The 21,209-nt window shown below is 42.9% G+C and overlaps 1 protein-coding gene across 1 annotated transcript in view; it reads right to left on the bottom strand.

The window, feature by feature from the left end:
- The window catches only part of LOC142803422 (uncharacterized), a 94,524-nt gene that overhangs the window by 6,555 nt on the left and 66,760 nt on the right, over nucleotides 1–21,209 (bottom strand). Inside the window, exon 3 of the mRNA XM_075888542.1 lies at nucleotides 18,883–19,026. Coding sequence (XP_075744657.1) covers nucleotides 18,883–19,026 — 144 coding nt within the window. The remainder of the gene's footprint in view (nucleotides 1–18,882; nucleotides 19,027–21,209) is intronic.

Consider the following 21,209-nt stretch of genomic DNA (forward strand, 5'->3'; position numbering starts at 1 on the left):
GGATATCGGGAACTACGATAGACATTAGGCGATGGTTGGATGATTCCATAAAAAAGAGGGTGGGAGAGAAAAAACGAAGACAGTAAACTTCGATGAAAGAGCAGCTGCCACGCGCATTGTGATACAAGACCGGAGGCAGCAATCGGTGCAGCGCAGACGTTTTTTTTTTACCCTTCGGGCGAGCGATAAACATGATGGCAGAGAAGAGCGTGAGATTTTGATAAAGGATGAATATAAAAACTTCAAAAGTATTATTCCAGAAGTTTTTTCGTCATGTCTGCATCGACAACGTGCGATTGCTCCACTGGATACTTGCAAGGAACACGGCACTATTGGCTGTGGGTTTAGAAGTTTATTGCTCGTAATTCATCTCCATTTAGAAGAGCATGTTTACTACCCTTTTGATAGACAGCAATGCGTATAAATGAACAAAATAAATATAAAAGTGTTTTGTGTCACTATAGCTATCTCTTAGTAGGAAAGCTAGCTGTTAGAAAGAAATTAGCCCTGGTTGTCTAGTGGCTAAGGTACTCAGCTGCTCACCTGCAGCTTGCGGGGTGAAAACCCGGCTGTGGCGGCTGCATTTCCGGTGGAGGCGGAAGTGCTGTAAGCCCATGTGCTCAAATTTGGGTGCATGTTGAAGAATCCCAGGTGGCCGAAATTTCCAAAGTCTTCCACTACGGCGTCTCTCATAATCTTATGGTGGTTTTTGGGACGTTCAGCCTCACATATCTATTATCTCTCATATCAGTGTAGTTTCAAAGTTCAAAAGGCTTTTATTGAAACGTCGTAGGCAGTTACATAGCGTGCCAAAATAGTTCTCCATCAGTTCCTGTACACAATCTACAAGAAATGAGCACATTTTTTTTCGCGTTTCGTAGCGATCGTGGAGTAATAGAGGGAACTCATCTGCTATTTTAGACTTCGGTCTTGAAGGTGTTGTTGTCGCTTCGGGGTAGGCGTGGTCTTTATTCTATCCTCATAAAAAAGAATTCTAGCGGAAGCAAATATAGGGACCATGCGGGCCACTCTACAGGTCCAAGACGGCCGATCCATTTCTCGGTACCTTCTGGATCAAGCTACATCCGAGTCCGCGCGCAGCTGTGCGGAAGAGCTCCGTCTTTGTGGAACCGCATATTCCCTAGCTGTACTGCAGGGAGGTTGCAGATGAAGTCACACAGTTGGCCTTTTAGTATTTTGCTGATGTAGCGTTCTGCGCTCAGTGTTTCATCGAAAAAGACTTGGCCGATAGTTTTGTTGTCGTAAATGCCGCACCTAACACTGAAAGACTGCTGCACCTGGTGTTGTAACCGCAACCGCCAGTGAAGAATTTTACCGCTCGAATAATGACCATTCTGCACGTTGACTTGGGCATTGCGCGAGAGGTGAGCCACATTATGTACGTCAGGAAGCCGCGATTACCTTCTTCCTATACGAGTATTCAGTTGCAGAAGTCAAGACAGCTCTGCGAATCTCTGTCTTCCAGCTGTTGATGCAGGCTAACATGTTATCGATGAAGTCCGCGCGCCAAACACTACTGCTGGAAGCGCCGGTCTCAGCACTCACGTCGTGCACATTTGCGTGGGAATGGGCTGGTATGTAAGCAAGAAAGCCTGTTTTAAGATACTTAGTCACACCTTTTGTGCGTTGATGCTGCTTTATGAACGTGCCTGCCTCCTTGAGGATTTTGTATTTTGTACCGATGTAGAACTATTTACCTGAATTCATGGGCGCCATCTCAGAAATATTATTGCCGCCTCTCGCCTGTTTTTGTTCGCTCGGCTGAGGGCGAGAACCATATTCACACAATCTTCATAAGTGAAACGCATCGTTCCAAACACTTTTCCTAGTCGAAGCGTCTCCAAAAAACTGCGCACCACGTATTCCCATCGTGCTTTTGACATCCTTCATTTAGTAAAGTTTCAATCCTTCCTCCACCATCTTATTTATTGCTGGCCCGAAAGGAAAAAGAAACGTCTGCACTCCGCCGAATGTTGCCTCCGGTCTCGTAGCGCAATGCACGTGGCAGCCGCTTTTTCGTCAAAGTTTATTCTCTCCATTTATTTATTTCGCACCCCCCCCTCTTTTTTAATTTTTCTATCCAATCATCGCTTAATGTCCATCAATGTCGCCGATAGCCTGTTCAAGCGACCTTCGTGCGTGAGAAGCGTTTGCTAATTCATTCAACTTAGATTTGAGGGCACTAAAAGCACCGCGCCTTAAGCGGCAATCACATGGCAATTTTTTTAATGTCGCTCAGCCTAAACAAACCCTGGGAAAAACTTAGGCAGCATTGTTATCTTACCATAACTTGAAAATTTTGCTATTTTGGAATAACAGCGACAAGCATTGTATAATATTTTTTTTCTAGAGTCAGTAATAAAAAGTTCATTAAGCAACGTTTGTTAATTACCGTGCTTGCTTGGTAGCTCATAATAAATATTCTGACGCCCTACATACGGCTAAGCCCAACACTGCACTAGCTCGATACGCGCAGCAATCATTTTTTAAATTTCTATTGCTTGGTGCATTTTAGCTTAAACACCCTGTATAAGTACCTTGCTGCTGAATAAATGTACTCTAGGCTCGCACTATTTCAAACTATGCTACGGCGTACTTTCGGTCAAGTGTAATGCAAGTCAATATTTCAGTTATTCAGCTATTTTTTTAGTGTATTTACATGCCGTTTGAGTCAAGCTCCATCGGCCAGTCATTTCTTACTACCTGCATGCCCATTTTTTTTAAATATTTGCGGATTTCTCACAACTATTTCAAATGTGGCGTTCTTTTTCAGATAAGAAATACGTGATTCGGGATCGAATTGATGCTTCGGTGTCTGCGTTTTCCATGGAGGCGGAAACATTTGATGCACGTAAAGAATCCCATGCGTTTAGTGAGTGAGGGAGAACAAAATAATACGGTCCAGTGCAGACGCTGAGCTTGCCACGTGCCACCCAGCTTTTCTCACGTGGGGACCAGCAGGTGTAGCCTGACGGCCTTGTCGCAGGAAAACTGTACGTCCAGGATTTGGTGCTGAAAACAGGGCTGAGCAGAAGCGCATCCCTCTCGGCTTCCCAATAAGTCGGTTCAAGCGACCCACACTCCCAGGGCTTGTGTCCTAATGTAGCGGTCTGCCTGCAAGCGGCGCAGGCGGCATCGGGAAATTTGTGAGGATAAATTGCATTTAGGTATGCTAACGACGGGCACGAATGTGTTTGAAGTAAGGGCAATGAGACGGCCTGCGCTCTATTGAGTTTTAAATGTGGCATTGATAATGCCCGCCTCACCATGTAGCAATACTTGGTAATCTCGTGGTGTGGTGTGTAAGTCCAGCTTCTTCCGCACTGGAGCCATCGCCCCGGTCAAGAGCAGCGCGGTCGGTGAGTGCGCACGCTGCTGTGTGGGCCGACTCGTTCGGGTTCAATGCAACGGCGTTTACGAAGCCGACATGCGCGGAGAACCAATAAAGGGTGTGAGCGACAGTCGCACCACTGTAGCCACTGTAGGAGCTGTTCAAGATCTTTGCGGCCTATGTGCATATGGGGCCCTTTTGAAAAACTCTGGCTGTGGATTTGGAGTAGCTGTACATCTCTTCGCACCGACCATTCAGCAGAGCGAGTGCGATGGCCACTCGTTCGGCCACGTGGATATTCCTTGTGTGTACCATGGGCCAGTTCGTAGTCGAGCCCGTCGGGTCCACGACCACCGCTGCGAACTTCTTGCCGTCTAGATATGCTGCGGCGTCAACGAAACTTGCATTTCCGCCACTCTTTCCCAGTTGCTTCAGTAGAGCCATCGCTCTCGCCCGACGACTTCCCTCATCGTGTCAAAGGTGAGTCTCGCGGGGTATTGGGGCAACAATGACGTTTTACTGTATATGTTTCGATATACCCGCGCTATTTGCTTCCGGCTCTAGAGGAATAAAACCCACCATGCGCCGAACAGCTACCGTAGTAGACAACCGAGCAAGCTGCGAGCGTTGCTGCGCTTCCACTACCTCGGCAGCAGAGTTGTGCACCCCGCGAGCACGTTCTTGGTGTGTGTGCGCATGGGAAGCCCCAGTGCTTTCATGGCGTTCTTTCCGATAATAAGATCAAGCTGGTCTCATTCCGACCTAAGCCAGTTGTGCATGCCAATGTTGTAGGTAAAGTGGCAGAGCACAAATGCATTGATGATACTTAACAAAGTGTCTTCCTTAAGGCCTCTGTGTCCCCCGGAGATACTTTTGACGAGTCGAAAAGCATTGTCAGTCTTGGCGACGATTTTCCGCAGAGCGTTGACGTTGCCACACTTTGTTTCAATAAACATGCCGAGGATCCTGATGGTGTCTACCCTCGGAATTTCCTTCCCGTCATTCGTGCAAATGTGCATATTACCTTCTTCGACGGGCTTCCATCCCTTCGGTCAGCCACCCCATTTTTTTTCTATAGATCAGGAGCTCCGACTTGGCGGGTGAGCGTCTGAGTACCGTTGAGCGCAGGTATGATTCCACCTCGGCGACTGCTCTTTTAAGGGCATCTTGCACCCAGTCTTTGTTGACGCCAACGCACCAGATTGTGGTGTCGTTGGCGTAGATAGTATGCTTGATGCTGTCCACGCAATTCATTCTTTCCGAAAGTTCGACCATGCAGAGATTGAATAGCACCAGAGAAATCTCAGACAACTGGGCGTTCCTCGATGTCTGAGTGGTATGTCTTAAGAGAAGAAGTTCTCGATACGAAGCCTCGCTTTTCTTCTAGACAAAAGGACTTGATGTTGCTATACAGCCTGGGCCCTAGCTCGAGTTTCGCTACAGCCTCCAAAATGAATTCAGGCTTGATGTTGTCAAAGGCCTTCTCTAAATCTAGGCCACGAAGAGCGTTTGTATCTCTAGAGTACCCATCAAGGACTTGGTGCTTAATGAGCAGCATTGCATCCCGTGTTGAAAGGCCGGTACGAAACCCGATCACATTGTGCTTATAAATCTCATTTCCCTCATGGTAGTCCTTAAGTTTGTTGAGAATGGTGTTCTCTGCCACTTTACCCCCGCCGGACATGAGAGAGATGGGGCGAAGATTCTCAACACTAGGACTTTTCTGGCTCGGGAGTCAGTACGGTGTAGGCTAGCTTAGATTCCTCAAAGACCCTACCCGTTTTTTATGCTCCAATGTTGAAACCAGTTAGACATTCTATGACTGCGCCATCGAGGTTTCTGAGCGCTCTGTTCGTGATCCCGTTCAGCCCTGGTGCCAATTTCCGGAGCCCTCCACTAAAGCATCTCTCATAATCATATCAAGATTTTGGGACTTTGAACGCTAGGTATCTTTACTTTGTGAAATGAAGCGCTGTGAACGGGACAAAAAAGAAAATGAGCGACAAAACGTAGTTCTTAATTTCAGAGTGCTTCGTCCTGTCTGTCTTTGGTTTTGTTGTCCAGTTACTGCTTACAAAAAATGCAACACCACAAGACGTGACTTGTTACTCTTTCCCAGTGGCGCGTTAACCACGCCACAAAGAAAAAATGTATGTAAATGCTGTAATATTATTCTAAAATTATTCTAGAATTTATATTCCTAATAAAGCTTCTTTTGTATGTCGCATTTCGTTGAATCAATTATTGTACCTTCATTTTCTATTTAATAAAATAAAAATCTATATATTGACTGACTGCTTGGTTTATTTTGATTGATTGATTGATTGATTGATTGGTTGATGTTCACTATGCCAGGATTCCTCGTTTCATGAATTGGCGAGGTGTCAGTATGCGTCCGTAAGACAGCTCTCGAAACTATGCAGCTTACGACTTTGTTGATACTTAATATTTGATTTGTCTCAGCGCTGGCTAATGGGTGAACGTTTAATTGTATACCTCTTACTCGTTGTCTAACGCTGGGCGTGAGCCTACGCTTATTTCATGCAACGTTTCACTCTTTAGGAACACACTTCTAAGTCAAACTGTGAGGGTCTTGAAGCATGAAACGAAACATGGTAGAAAACATATTGCTACATGCACCAACGTCTGCCGTACTATTGAAAAGCGACTAGGTTAGAAGGGACGAACAACAAAAATGAAAATCTCACTGGAGTTTTTTTCCTCGAATAATATTATTTTACATACACCAAAGTAAATTGAAAATTTACCTTACGATTTATGTGTTGTTTAAATGGCTGGTTGTCCCTTTTCTGTTTGGTCAAGTACCATAAATCGCTGCAATTGTCGAATTCAGGCATCGTGCCATGTGGCTTGCATTTATTTTTCCTAGATGGACGCATTGTCGTGTCAGCGAGGTGTCGCTAACTTGTGAACGGTGGTTTCTTGTTTTATGTGGGTCAATTTTTGCTTAAGTATTGTCTATACTGTCGTGACACTTTAAGGAAGCTGAACCGGGTCATGAAATGTGAAGATAGCCGCTCCTGTAACTTATCCCCTTATTTCAGAACGTCCCTTCACTGAACCATTCACCTTCACTTTCAAAAGCCGATAGCAGCACCGTCTCTAGGCACGGCATACCACTTCAATCAGCGATAATCTGCTGATTGCAGTCGTTTTCTGAATGGATGGCTGCACGGATGGATGAACGCATGGACGGACGCAGAAGTGAATGCATGGGCGGAAGCAGGAACGAACGCAAAGAACAACAGACGCACGCACGGATGGGCGGAGGGACGCACGGGCGGCCACACAGACTTTTTATGCGAGCTGTGGAAGATTATGTGGAAGGTTTTTAAGGGATGGGAGCTAAGGAAGATTATGGCAGCTGTGCAAGAAAAGCTTTCTTATGGGAGCAGTTGCAGACTATTTCCACTTTGATCACTGACAAATATTTCTTAGACCAGTTAGTGAACTGCACCAATAAAATGAAAATGGATGATGAAGTTAAACTTGCATGATAATGGGAAGCGTTGTAGCAGCGAATAAAAATAAAAGCGATATTTATTGTTCTTGCGCCTTGAGTTACGAAAGTAAAAATTAAGAAAAGAAACTGCGAATGACCTTCTAAAAACTAATTGACTTGGAGTGCAAACAACTGAGAGAGTATCAAAATGACATACGCAATATTAAGTAGAAACTTGCAATACATGACGAGGAACGCTACCGTGGTGCACTCATTACCAAAGTAGCGTTGGGGGTGGGAAAAAAATGGCAGGATATTCATAGAGTGAATGATGGAGAGTTGGGCGAAGCATCCGTCTGTCCATTCGTTCTTGCTTCCGTCCGTATATGTGTGCGTCTGTGTGGCCGCCCATGCGTCCATCCGCCCGTCCGTGCGTGCGTCTGTTCGTGCGTCCGCATGTTCATCTGTGCGTCCGTCCCTGCTTTCGTCCATGCATCCGCTCCTGCGTCCGTCCACGCGTCCATCCGTTCTTGCAGCCATCCGTGCGTCCGTCCAGACACCTGTCTGTGTGCCCGTTCATACATCTAGTCAACACTCCAAGTACCACCATCTCGCATCTTTTCATGATATGTTCCTGATATACAAGCACCGTCATCCAGCGGACATTATAAGGACTGAACGAGAGGGGGTACACGCACACTTTCTTACGGCTTGCGCTTCGTGTGTACTTCCCACCTTTAACCACCTCGAGTTGATAGTATATACTAGTTCACTGTATTCATGGCACTGCCATTGAAATTGAGCGCTCAGTTCATCATGATTGCCCGGCTAGTCCACACTTGTTTTAAATTTATGTCGAACATTACGTTGGTCGATGCTGCAAAACGACATCATTAGTTGGTTTAGATTAAAATCCTCAGAGGCCAAACTACTCGCATACGCTGATGCTGCGATTTGTAGTACTTCCTCTGCTTGTATTGAAAAATCAATCGGAGTTTAGAGATGTTTCACTGAAGTTACAGAAATCCATGCACTTAATCTGGAGTATATACCTCGGCTTTGGCATAGTTATTGGCCTTCAACGCCAGACTTTTTCGCAGACATTAAATGGACAAAAACGTCAAGTTAATATCTCCGAGTTCCACTTGAGTCATAAAATAAACTAATGAATATTGAACACAGCAAACAAAAGAAATTCAAGCGAATATGTGCAGAGCAACTTATCTGTCCATTTTGCTAGGGCTACTGCTTGCAACTGAGGTCGTGGGATCAAATCCCGGCTGAGGCCGCTGCATTTCTGATGGAGGCGGAAATGTTGTAGGCCCGTGTGCTCGGATTTCGGTGCACGTTAAAGAACCCCAGGTGGTCGAAATTTCTGGAGCCCTCCACTACAGCGTCTCTCATAATGATATGGTGGTTTTGGAACGTTAATCCCTACATATCAATCAACTTTCGCATGCAACTAGTTTTTTGTGTCTATACTCTGCTACGCGATTCAAGTGCTATACTGATCCCGGGTCAATATGCAAAAATTACATCGGCTGTTTGGAATATTGATGTGGGGGTCGAACTGAGAAACTTGCAGTCACCCAAATTTGTTTAGAAGGGTGAAGTGTGGAGGCCTTGGGCTAGGACATCTGTTTATCAAGCAGTTAGTAAATAGGTTTTTCTTGGTGTGCAAGACAAAAGATTATTTCCTAGTAGCACTGTGTCAAACAAGACTAAGTAGACTGTTGCCTGAATTTGTTGTGAGCACTCATGTTACTACAGGGAGTGTGAAAGGATACATGAAGGAAGCTGTGGCCAGCGTGCGGTTTTGGTGTGTTCGTTTTTCGACTGACTACGTATGTTCTGTTGGAAAGAAAAAAAAGTTTTACAAAGATTTTTGACACTATGCTCCCCATCCCACTGTACAGAGCGCTATATACAGCACACAAGGGTCACAATCTACTTAAACGAGTCAAAAAAATGCCAGCAGCTGCAAGTGCAAAAGCTTTTTTTTTATTTACACACCGGAACACTTCCTGTAAGAACCTTCTAGAGGAGCGTGGGTTCTATGTGCCTGGGCATTTCCCTGCCTACTCAGTAAAAAACCGGAAGCTATTGAGCACGCCTTTCTGAACTGTTGGGGAGGAGTATACTTATGGTACGTATCACGAAGGACAATTACAAAGGCTCTCCGTTTGACACTCATGGAGTCAGGTATTTGGCAATAGGAAATGATGAATAAGTACAATTAAATTTTATCATGATGACTGCCTTGCACAGTATGTGGCACTGTAGAATGACTGGATATCACTGTGACCCTGACAGCACACCAGCAAGAGTATTTTAACGAAAGTATCTCAAGGCTTCTCGAGGGAATAAGGACAACTTAATGATGTGTTAAAGTGATGTGTTATAGTAAGCTTGAGAGCCGTACTTATTATTTTGGTTATGTTTGTTGTGTGTTGTAAGATATTTATTTAAGCACCACTTGTGTGAATTTTAACCGGAAATTATTGAAAAAAAAGGCGTGGCTCAGTGGATGGAGCTGTCGGGTAGGAAATAAAAGGTGACAAGTTGAAACCTGTGGTAGACTGTGTCACTTTTTCATTTTTTCTTTTTAATGTGAATGTGCGCAATATTGCTTCTTTTGATTTTGTGGGTGTGTTGCAATAATCACCGTAGATGGATAAATACCCGACTCCAGCAAAATGGATGGCGGCCATCGTAAGCTTCATTCTAAGTCTCACGTAGCCGGCAATGTGTGCAGCTCCGTGAAAACTGCATCGTAGACAAATACTATGCAGGCTACATTGCTGTCTAAATAAGTTGGCGGATCAGCGAATCGCTCAGATAGATTGGATCTCGCTCGAATGGTCGTCTGCACGCAAGCAGACGCTTCTGCAGACGCTAAATTTGAGTAAACTTTATTTTTTAAAGACTTCAACACGAAATAAGCCTGAAAATAGAACTGTTGTGTTTGTTCATTTTGACTTTTTTTTCTTAATGCGAGGTGCCGCCTCGCCGCGTAAAGGCCGTCCAGACTTGTTCTAATTTTTGGACAACTTGGGATCGGTAATGTCTTCGAAGCAGTCTGCGAATATTGTCTACGTGCTGTCTACTAATTGGAATCACTCGATGTTTATTTATTTCAAGCGAATGGGTTCTCCCCGTATAAAATGTGTGAAGCCATTTCGCCAAGAGTACCCAGCTCAATACTGGGCCCATAATCACGCGTGGCGCTAGACGCTGGTACCCAGTGGCGCTGGTTTTTGTTTTAGAAATATGATTTACATTTGATGGTCTTGCTGCTCTTGCGGTGGTTTCGTTCACATGACGTGTTGTAAAACTGGAATGGTATGACACGAGTGCTTGGCGTACACCAGCTACGGAACCTAACGTGAAAATCATGATATGAGCGCAATAAAAGATTATGACTACATGCCACACTCATGATGCGCTTGCGGCCATTTCGTAAGCTTCACCTATACCGCGTTTGGTGTTCCGGGACGTGAATGGATGACGAAGGTATGTGACTGGCGCAAACATGATAGTCATCAGGTGCGTGTCATGTAACAACATTACTACATGTGACACTTATGAAGCGCTCACAGTCGTTTCCCTAGCTTCACACATACTAAGGTTGGTATTACGGGACGTTAATAGATAACAAGGATATGTGACTGGTGCGAACAAGTTAAACATGAGATGCGTGTCATGCAATAACATTATACATAATGCGCTCACGGCCGTTTCTTTAGCTTCACATATACTAAGGTTTGTATTACGGGAAGTTAATAGATAACAAAGATATGTGACTGGTGCAAGCATCATAATTTTGAGATGCGTGTCATGCAACAACATTACTACAAGCCATTGATTGATTGATTGATTGATTGATTGATATGTGGGGTTTAACGTCCCAAAACCACCATATGATTATGAGAGACACCGTAGTGAAGGGCTCTAGAAATTTTGACCATCTGGGGTTCTTTAACGTGCACCCAAATCTTAGCACACGGGCCTACAACATTTCCGCCTCCATCAGAAATGCAGCCGCCGCAGCCGGGATTCGACATTACTACAAGCCACGTGCACAATGTGCTTGCAGCCGTTTTGCTAGCTTGACATGTACCAAATTTGGTAATACGGCATGTGAATGATTGAGGAAGGTATGTGGCTGGTGCAAACATGATAATTTTGACAGGCGTGCCATGTAAGAACATGACAAAACACCATGTTCATGATGGAACGATGGCCATTTTGCCAGCTTCACATGTACCGAATTTGGGATGACGTGACGTGAGTAGATGTACAGTGCAATTTACCTCCGCCTCATAACGTGCTGCTGATTTTAGAGTGACATATCAACTTTCCTCATCCGTGCTTCGCATATCATCGATTCTCATTATACGTATGATTTGACAATTCTTTTATCTCCAACAGGATTAGTTTAAAGGCGAAAATTTCGTAAAAGTATATCCCCAAATTCTAAAATTTTTGCAGTTGACGTCACATCATCTGGTTGACAACCTTTCTCCTAATCATTGTGTATTTTCTGGGCGGTCTAGAAGACACTAGACGATTAGGTATCACAATCAGGTCATGGTGTAAAGAGAAAAATTGTGTCTGCGATTCTAACTCTCATCGCACGTGTTGGGGCTTTAAAACTGATCACTGAGGTAAATTTCTGTGGTAGTGGGCAACAGATACAAATCTTTCGGGCTTAAATGCCGGAACCCCCCCCCCCCCCCATTATTATGTATTCGATCTCAATCAGTCTTAGATTTAGGTTTCGTAAGTTTGACTATTTCTAGGTTGCCTTGGAGAGGGTGACTGTGCCAAAAAGAGTAATCATTTTGCTTGAAGTTTTGAGATTTCTTGCCCGAGAACTCCTTCTTGTTCTCAAGTCAGAGTCTACGTGAACCAATAAAAATAAAGATGGTCTAAGTTCAGCTTTGTCTACTTCTTCCAACGAGAGGAGCCATTGCTAAAGCATGCAGTTAAACGTAAATACTAAAAGAGCCTATAAACCAGCTGAATTTACTGCTGAATCAGCCATGACAGAGCCCTGTAGTCCTTGGTGTCACAAAGAATGCACACGAGATCACCGCTCCTACCAGGCAGCTTGAAAGCAGCTCATTCACAGTCAATGCCCTAAAGAACTGGTCGGATTACAAACCTATAGCAGCTAGTTTTAAACGCACAGTCACTAACCAACAAATCAATATGATCACAGACATTGCGGCTTCCTCTCACAACCAAAAATTATAAGAAAGCACTGTTTTGGTACGTGAAAAGAAGGAAGATTCACCCATCCCCAGTAAATTTTGATAACAAACTTCTATCGTTAGCGCAATTGACTGAAGCTCTAGATTTATTCGCTAAAGGCTTGCAGGATAAATTTACATAAAATGCACCTATTAACTGGCACAATCATACAAACCAGGCGAAAACAGAAAACGCCATGAATCGTCGTCCAGCATTGCACCGCAAGAATGGGATCTCGTAGCAGATGGTTCTTCACGGACTCAAGTTGCAGCTTTCAGCTAACCTTCCCTATTCAGCGATGAAATCTCTGACGCTCTATCTTTCTTTTTGCCTACGCATGAATAACATCTTACTGGCAGCAATTGCATTACCTTGTGGGTCGTACTGATCCTCCAGACATTCCACTACCTCGTCGTCACTCTAGCTGTAGACTGAGGGGTGGGATTACATTCTTTTATTAGACATTCAACGCTATCACTCAACCAAGTTATCAGCAAGGCCTGGCAGTTTGCGGGAACCTATATTTCATGTTCATCGAGCAAGCCTTCTAGGCGTATGGGGCACATACACCAGCTTCACGCAGTTCCACCAAAAGCTGGTGGGTCAGATGTGTGTTTGATTTGTGTGTCGTACCTTGAATACGCATTCTACGACCGAATGTTACCATGATTACTCGAAAATTTTTAGACCATCCTCATCAATTGGAGTTTAGAGATGCGCTCTGGAAATAATTTTGTTCGCAAATACTTCAACTGAATTTCATTCTATTTCCCTTCCTTTTTCCTTGAAAGTGTAGTCATTTTTATTGAGAACAGCAAGCTATTTAGCGTTATCTTATTTCTAAGGAGACCATACCGTATAGAGAACGAGCTTCCATTCTTGATACTATACAGCTTGAAGTACCATGGCTGGTGTTATGAAAGGCTTTAAATGCCTTCTTTTTAACGGCTTTATACTTTTTTCGTTTGTAATGATTCACAGTGTGCAACAACTGCGTACTCATTCGTTTATATGACGCTTCAGTTGCCACGCCACCCGCGAACAGCTCACCTATGAACTTAAAACCTGAAACATCACATAAAATAATATCGCACCACCCACTGCCGACCACAGCTATTTAATAACCAAGCCTGCTTTACTGCAAACGTTTTCATGTACAGTAAGCTATAGTTGTTGTGCCTATGTAAAACCCTTACGCTCTGTGTCTTTATAAGTGATTGGTGAGAGGTTAAGGTAAGCATTTGTAATCATCTTGTGATAAATCATGCTGAAAACTAGAAAACCCTATTATTGCGTAACTGAGAGCAGCATCTAGTGACTTTCGAGATTGCTCCTGTAAGCACGGTCATTTACGAGGCCGGCTGGAGAGAGCTTCATTGAAGCGATGCAGCTCTAGTTCTGCTTTGGACTACAAATTTAGTTTAAGTCACTTGCACACATAAAATACAGAAACATTCAGCAAGACTAGCAGAACAACTTAAATTTGGCCTAAATACTGCTTGCTATATTGACCTCTAGATAAAGGCGAAAATAGTCAAAACAATGACAGCATGGGCGGTCTCAAGTTAGCGTCAATTTATGAATCAGTAGCACTCCGCTGATAATATTAAAAAGTCAAGACGGTGGTTAGAAATACTTCGAATTATCTCATTCTTGATGCTATACACATTAAAGTTTCATGGGTATAGGTCCACAAAAACCCGATCGGAAAAAACGCTAAAAAAGCTTCACGCAACATCACTACTGTTTCAGTGGACATGTTAGTCGCCACGCTGTGAGAGCAGGCAGTTGACTCTTTGATAGCTATAGAAAATTGAGAGCGTTGATTTTACAGTTTGCATCACCATTTACATGCTACTGAAGTGTGACAGGCAATTAAATTAGAATTGTCTGTTTGATCGTGTACTGGCCACACTTTTAAAAATACCCTTCAGGAGTTTTTGCAGTTGCAGGACGTCAGAATGAAATAAAAGTAAAGTTACCTTCAATGTTGACCCATAGATAGGGCTCTGTGTTTTCGTTGTGTATTTTGAGAAATGCTAGGTGTTTATAGCAATTGTGTTTGTGGCAAAAAATTTGTGTTTATTGTATTTTATTTTCCGTAACTTTCTGATGCTTCGAAATTAGGAGTTTCGCAATATTCTCAAGGCCCGAAAATCCTAAATCATTTCTATGGGAGTACTAAAATATCAAAGCATAGGAAGCGCATTTCTTTTTTTTTCCTAGAACGTTTAAATGACGAAAACGTGTGCGTATAGGTTTAATACCAGAACGCTGAACACTTTTATTTTGCTTATACTAACCTTAGCCAAAAGCTTATTATAAAACACGCAAGCATACTTTTCAGATTGCTGTCAGTGGTCGAAGTGCTCTCTTCTTTGTTAACAACCCTCAGCTTTGAAAGCCCCTTTCAACGTTAGCTATAGACACATGAAGCGCCAGAAAGCGCAGCGCACAGCGAGAAAGCACTGGCCACTCGACAATCGGAAGTGTCCAAAATGACAGAGGTTCAACAACGTTACCAATTTCAACAGTTCAACAACGTTACCAATCGCTGAGGAGCTGGCTCAAGTCGTTTGTTTCAAAGATCACTAAATGAAAAATAGGCGCAAAGGTTTCGAAAACACCGTGAAGCTCCTGCCTGAAATGTGGGTTTACAATTTGAACGCAGTATCAAAACAAGTCTTTGGTTCGCTGAAGTGGAACGCACAGGTCTCCCTCAAATGACTGTCTCTCTACTTTTCGGCGAGTGCAGCGTAGTATACGTTAAAGCCTGTGCCAGTCGTGAAGCTTTGATTCTCGTCAAGGAAGTCCAACAGACTTATGACACCTAATGCAAAGTCCTTGAATAATTACCGCATTGACTAATCAGTGTCTGCAAGTGAATATCCAATATGTGAAAACCTTAGTGTACCTCGGTACTCTCTAGCTCAAGATCACAGCATTCGCAATGGTCTTCAGAAACTTCATTTTAACGAGTAAGGCGAGCACAGCTACATGCGATAAAACAAGACGCCCAAGCTTCTCACACTTTGATCCTTTGACGTCGTCGCTTCTCAAGAAAGACAAAATGGTACACCAGTACTCCAAAGTATCTTCTAGAGCTTCATAAAAAAGAACCACCTTGATGGACATGCAGTTTTCATTGACTCTATGGTCATACTCATGGCCAAACAGACAAGACCAATCTTATGGCGCAGCTCCCGCAAGGCATTCAAGATGGCAGAAAAGTACACAACAAAATCTTGAACTACGGTGAACGAGGTCATTCTGATTCCACATTGCAGAAGAATGTTTATTAGGTGGCGCGGATTTTAAAACTGAAGCACTTTTATTTCGGGGTTGGAGAGTTGCGATTCCTTGTAAACAGCTCTGCACGTAGAAAGCTGAGTCAAAGCTCAATGCAGCTACGTCGCGAAAACACTTTTCAACCTGTTAACGAGTGAATCATATCAACATGCCAATAGAGGCTGCGTAAAATGCCCCACTCGTGAAACACGTCATGTCAAACATTTAGCTTAATTTCTCGGTAAGCTGGGCACCACTATTGCTTTAATAACCCATTGAGACGCTGCCATATATTGAGCTTTCACTCTGACGTAAATTGTTATTTGCCTGTATTGTACCTTCAAAGTGCTCGGGAAGATTTAGTCATGTGTCCGCTATTACGAGATCCAACAAATACATGGTGGTTGCAGACGGCAACGAAACATTCGGGTTGTTTACTGGAGCATATAAACGTGATCTTGAAAGGTGCTCATGAACGAACGTTGCATTATTAGTAATATGGTGCAAGGTTTTGCACTGATGTTGTTGGTATTGTTGTTTACGAAACAGGCTGTGCAAGTTTTTCTCACCGTAAGGCGGTGACACCGCGCTTTTTTGAAAATGAGTGCCATCAGTGAACAAGCCGTCGGTCCGAAATGAATTCGTGTTGTCACGAGAATATTTCGCAATAGTCACTGCGATAACAAAAGGAAACTTCGCAGTGTATGTGATCTTATAACAGAATTGAAGAGCCAAATAACATAAGTTTGTAGCACCCCAGAATAATACGTTGCCGCACCAGGCACTGTATCGTATGCAGATAAATGTGCCTGTAATTTTGCTATATATGTGTTGCAAAACTGAAACCTTTCGAGGCATTAGAAGGCCCGAAGCAGTTCGCGATGGTCTACAGGATAACAACAGTGTGAGGATTGTGGCGCGTGCCTGGTTATGGGACTGTCGCGGAGGAAGGTCATGAACTGCGAGGAAGAAGAAAGTTTTTAGCGAACTAGTAAAAAATTAAATACCTTTTCAAGATTGTTCCTTTAAGTGTAATACGGCAGTCTAAAATAATATCTAAGAAGCCTAATACTTGTTTATATTCAGTGTATTACGTATTATTGCGAATTCATTTCTTTATATTTTTATCATCTACCCTAACTAAAACAACACTGAAAAATCCCAACGTCGCATTCTGGGCCAATCACTCGAAGTGGGTACGTGCCATTTATTGAAGCAAACCTTACAATCAAACAAACTGGAGAACGAGTGAAACGAGAGCGGTCTTAAAAATATAAAGTTCACAACAGAGACGCCCATTTTACATTTTCATTCAAGAACCAAACTGTATTTTTCGAAACACAGTGGTCATGACTACACGCCCCGCAATTGATATTTGCGCAAGCGAAGCTACAGCAACTGAATGTAAAAATTAAACATATTGGTCCAAGACAAAGCCTAATGTCAATGCTTAGCATACGAATTGACGATATATTTTCTCATAACGCGAAACAATAGGCACATAGATATTTAAATGACCAGTTAGCAGATTATCTAGCTCACATAGAGGTAAGCAATGCGACTGATGCATCTGTGTCAAAAGAAAAGGCTGGGGTTTGCACCTTTTCTACTTCTTTCGACTGGTTCTTTTCGATTCAACTCCCAGATTATACTCCTGTATTCATCGCAAAATGATTGGTTATTGTTGTTGCCCTACGCAAATTTTCCTCATGCGAATCATCATCAGCTATCAGTACAGATTCGATATCAGTATGTATATTCGTTATCATTTCCTGCCGCACTTTCTGCGGCAGGAAATGCAAAGCGGATGAATACGTATCAGCATTTAGTACCGAAAAACGTAAAAAAAACTGCATTTGCTATGGGTACCAGGCCACCGCGGATTATATTTGAACAAAATGGCGGACTCTTTAGCAGCAGTATCCCTGAGTGGGCCCACTATCCCAGTTTTGCTAGATACGGCTTACGTGACAGCGCTAAGGTTCCGAAATGCTTGTTCGCAATCGGGAATAGGTAGTTTGGATGAATATAAAGATTTCGAGTGTGTAAGGTATTGCTGGAATAAACAGAGGTGCGTATCTCGCCAGTTAGAAGTCACTTATGCCAAATCGCGCTGTGCAGTTCAAAAACTAAATTATTACCTTAACAAAGCTCGACTCAAGGCGCCACCACTGTGAATTTTTCCAACAAAATTGAAACAATTGAACATTTCTTTTTTTCGGTTGTCGTTACTCTTCTCAGAGAAAAAAACATTTTAAGTAGCCCCATTACAAAAGCTAGAAATACAAGTAAACGTACCAGTACTTTTATTAGTTTGCGGCACTTCATTTGGTTACTGCCACAGGGATATATGCTCCACTGTGTTTTATTACATCAATGCAACTAAAAGATTACCGTGCTAGGGAACAATAACCTTTTCAGATATTCACTTTATAACTAGTAGTGATGTCTGTCAGGAACAAGAGATGGTCAGACCGCTTGCTCCGCAAACATTTTTTATTGGCAGTATTCTCTCTAAAGTACATTTTCAGATTTGCTTTATTTTAATTTTTTTTTTCATTTAAGTATCCTGCCGCCCGCTTCTTGGCCCATCCTCCTCTGTGGGTGAGCGCCATTGATCTGAGGTCATCAGCATCAGCATCAGCGGGCGGACGACGCCTTGTTCGTGCGGCTCCAGTGTTCTTATGACGGTGTCCGCGTTCAGCTACGCGAGAACGGAGCTCGAGATCCAGCTCATGGGTCCTCGCTGCACCAGCAGTCTGCTGCCCTAGCGGCCTTGCACTACTATTCCTGATGTGCCAGAACTGATGTTTTCAAGGTGGCACAGCTGTAAGCGGCTCAATAACCATTAGCCGAACACTGCAGCAACCTTGTAGTCAATTGTCTGCAACGATTCCCTGCCGACTTCATCGCAGCCTCCATCATCGGACGACGCAGCGACACCGCTACGACGACATCTGCCACGATGAACGCGGCGATAGCCCCTTAGAGCAGGTGCTCGCATAGGGCAAGGCACGTCGCGAAATGGATGAACGGTTGCCAAAGTATATTCAACCTCTGTAAATATATTGTGTGACCTGTAGCATTCTAGATGAATTTTTCTTTGTTTCTTGTTCAAGGCCCTGACTGTTGCGTCATTTGATGAAGGCATTTGCTGATTAATCAATCCTGGGCTCAAACTTAAAAAGCGTTTTCTATCGCAAACAGTACGCCACTTCGAAAAAAGTACTCCAATACAGAAGCTCCTGGCGTCATATTCTGTTGTATTTTTTAAACCAGGTGAAATACTCCATTGGTATAGCTCATCTGCTAGATCGACAAAAATTTTTTAAATAATTTTGTTAAATTCTCACCCCCGGATTTTGCGAATTGCCTGTTCTTCGGCAACACATCGTAAAACTTTTCCTAACCAACTTTGTATGTATTGACTAGACTAGTAAAAGGTTACTTTAAAATGAGAATAGCGTCGTTCACACGTGAATTTGCACATTAGGCGAAAAATTGAAGACAGTAGAGTACTTACGTTGATGAATACATATTTCCCTTGGAGTCTGCCCCACTTGTCCGTATTATTCGTTGACCACACTGGGTACCCACTTGGTCGGTTTGAGCTTGCTCTTGTCACTGTTAATTTCGTTCGTTTGCTGCTTTCGTCGCTTTTTCTCGTCTAAACGAGGAGTAAAAGGTGATATTGAAATTGCTAAGCAGAAAGGCGTTATTGAAATAGAAGTAAAAAACACCTGGTTGACAATCCCCTGTTGAGAGGCCTTATTATGCAAAACAGCACGGGTAGAAGTTTACTTATGACAACAACTTACGTTAGGTATAAGTGTATGCCACATACCGTTATTTAATTTTACAAAGTGTTCACTGACACATTTCAAGGAAATAAATCCCTGGCATATGTTATAACTGTCCATATAAATGTGCAGACGAAGTACTGCTGATCTAATTATCTTTCTATTGTTTAGTCTCTTTGTGACTGCAATAATTTATTTGGCGAACCCACCACCTGGCTTTCTCTATGGTCCAGGTTCTGTGGCCAACCATGCGACTCAAACATTCACTTTTGTGTTTGCGTATTTATTTCCGAAAACGTGCTTACATTTGTGTATTCAAGTGCAGCGGCTGAATCAAAAGTTAGTAACTGACGTTTGAAAGTGAAAAACTCTGGCCAGTGGCTACCTGTACTAAGCCTTACCAAATATATCCTACTCTGATCGTTCCTGCAGATGTTGATTATAGTATAAGATGCTGTTGTTTCTGTCTGATTCGTACTGATATCTTCTTGTCTTAATGAGTATGAGAATAAATGCTGAAAAGCAGCCACCTAGTACTTTGAACAAACTGAGGCTTAAAGACAAAACGTAAAAAAAGAACGGGGCAACACGGTTGTTCATAGTGTCGGTAAAAAAAGTGAACCATAGCAATATTTGCTGTAGTGGAAAAATGGAACGTAAAAGATTTCTCTGTGAACTTTAAGGAAAGGTAATGTCACCCTTCAAGGATAGTGTCATGTTTTGGCATTTTCTTTCTGTAGGAATAGAAATTCACAACCATACTTTTGTAGCACGAAGCAACAAAAACTTTTGTTTAGAATCCCAGAGATCACATTTCTATTGTTTTAACCTTTCCGCCACCTTGCTATATTCTGCAGAAGCGATTTGCAATTTCATATTTTTTTTCTATTATGATTTCACCGAAAGCTAACTCCAGTATGATTTTCTTCCTTTTTTGGATCTATGAAATGGTGGTCTCAAAAGATTTGGTTTATAATAATAATAATAATAACAATATAATAATAATAATAATAATAATAATAATAATAAGCGTTTATTCGCTTTTACCATTAAAATAATAATAAAATAAAACTATTACCATCTAACATTTCAAATTCAGCACACTAACACGTTGGGAACCATGGTCAATGGTTGCAGCATTTAGAAGTGTGGCAGCTTAGGTAAGTGGGTATGGCATGACGATAGTTATACCGCGAGAACAAAACGACGACACAGAGACAAGAAAGACACGTGTCTTTCGTGTCCTTTTTGTCTCCGTGTCTTTCGGGCTCTGGCAGTTCGGACTTCATCAACATATTTCTATACAAATACATCGTTCTTCATGAACATATTTCTATACAAATACATCGGGCTAGAGAGCATTTCCCTTCCAAAGAAATGCGGCAACTACGGCAGGGATTCGATACCATGACCACAGGCCACCGTTGGAGAGAAGACTTTTATGCTGAGTAAGCGTTTCAATAACAATATGGCCTGTCTATTTTGTGTAGAGTGCACCGCAGCTGAGAAGTAGCTATATACCACATTCCTAAGGCCACAAATGCCGTTAATGATGAAATTTACAAAACAGGTGCTTTTCTGCCTACTGCACTGCGCCTTCCCAATATTTCTTCTTCAGGTGGCGCACTTTTTTCATTGCCCTTTCTGCCGAATAGTCACCACAATGCCGATTTTACCAAAAGGTCGCCATATGGCTATATAACCACTGGGAAACACATGACCGAACTTGAGGTAACCAGGACAAATGCCATGAAAAAAGGATTCCAATGCTTTTTCTGCACAAGAAAACCCGAACCGACACGCGTATGCGTGCCACAGCCCCTCGCGTACTGTTTGGGTGAATTCAGCGTTAACACGACACGCTGTCAAACCGAATGCGGTTTGCGCGACTCACTAAACAGGCTTTTAGAAGCCAAGAAACCACACACTCGATAGACAGTGCAGCATTGAACGCATTACGTTATTCATACAGTGTCCTGCAACCAATAGTTGAATAAGCATTTATTATCCTTCAATCCTCCATTTCTAAGTGGCAAGTGGTAGAGCAACG

The sequence above is a fragment of the Rhipicephalus microplus genome, chromosome 3 (assembly GCF_043290135.1).
Source record: "Rhipicephalus microplus isolate Deutch F79 chromosome 3, USDA_Rmic, whole genome shotgun sequence".
Classification (NCBI taxonomy): Eukaryota; Metazoa; Arthropoda; class Arachnida; order Ixodida; family Ixodidae; genus Rhipicephalus; species Rhipicephalus microplus.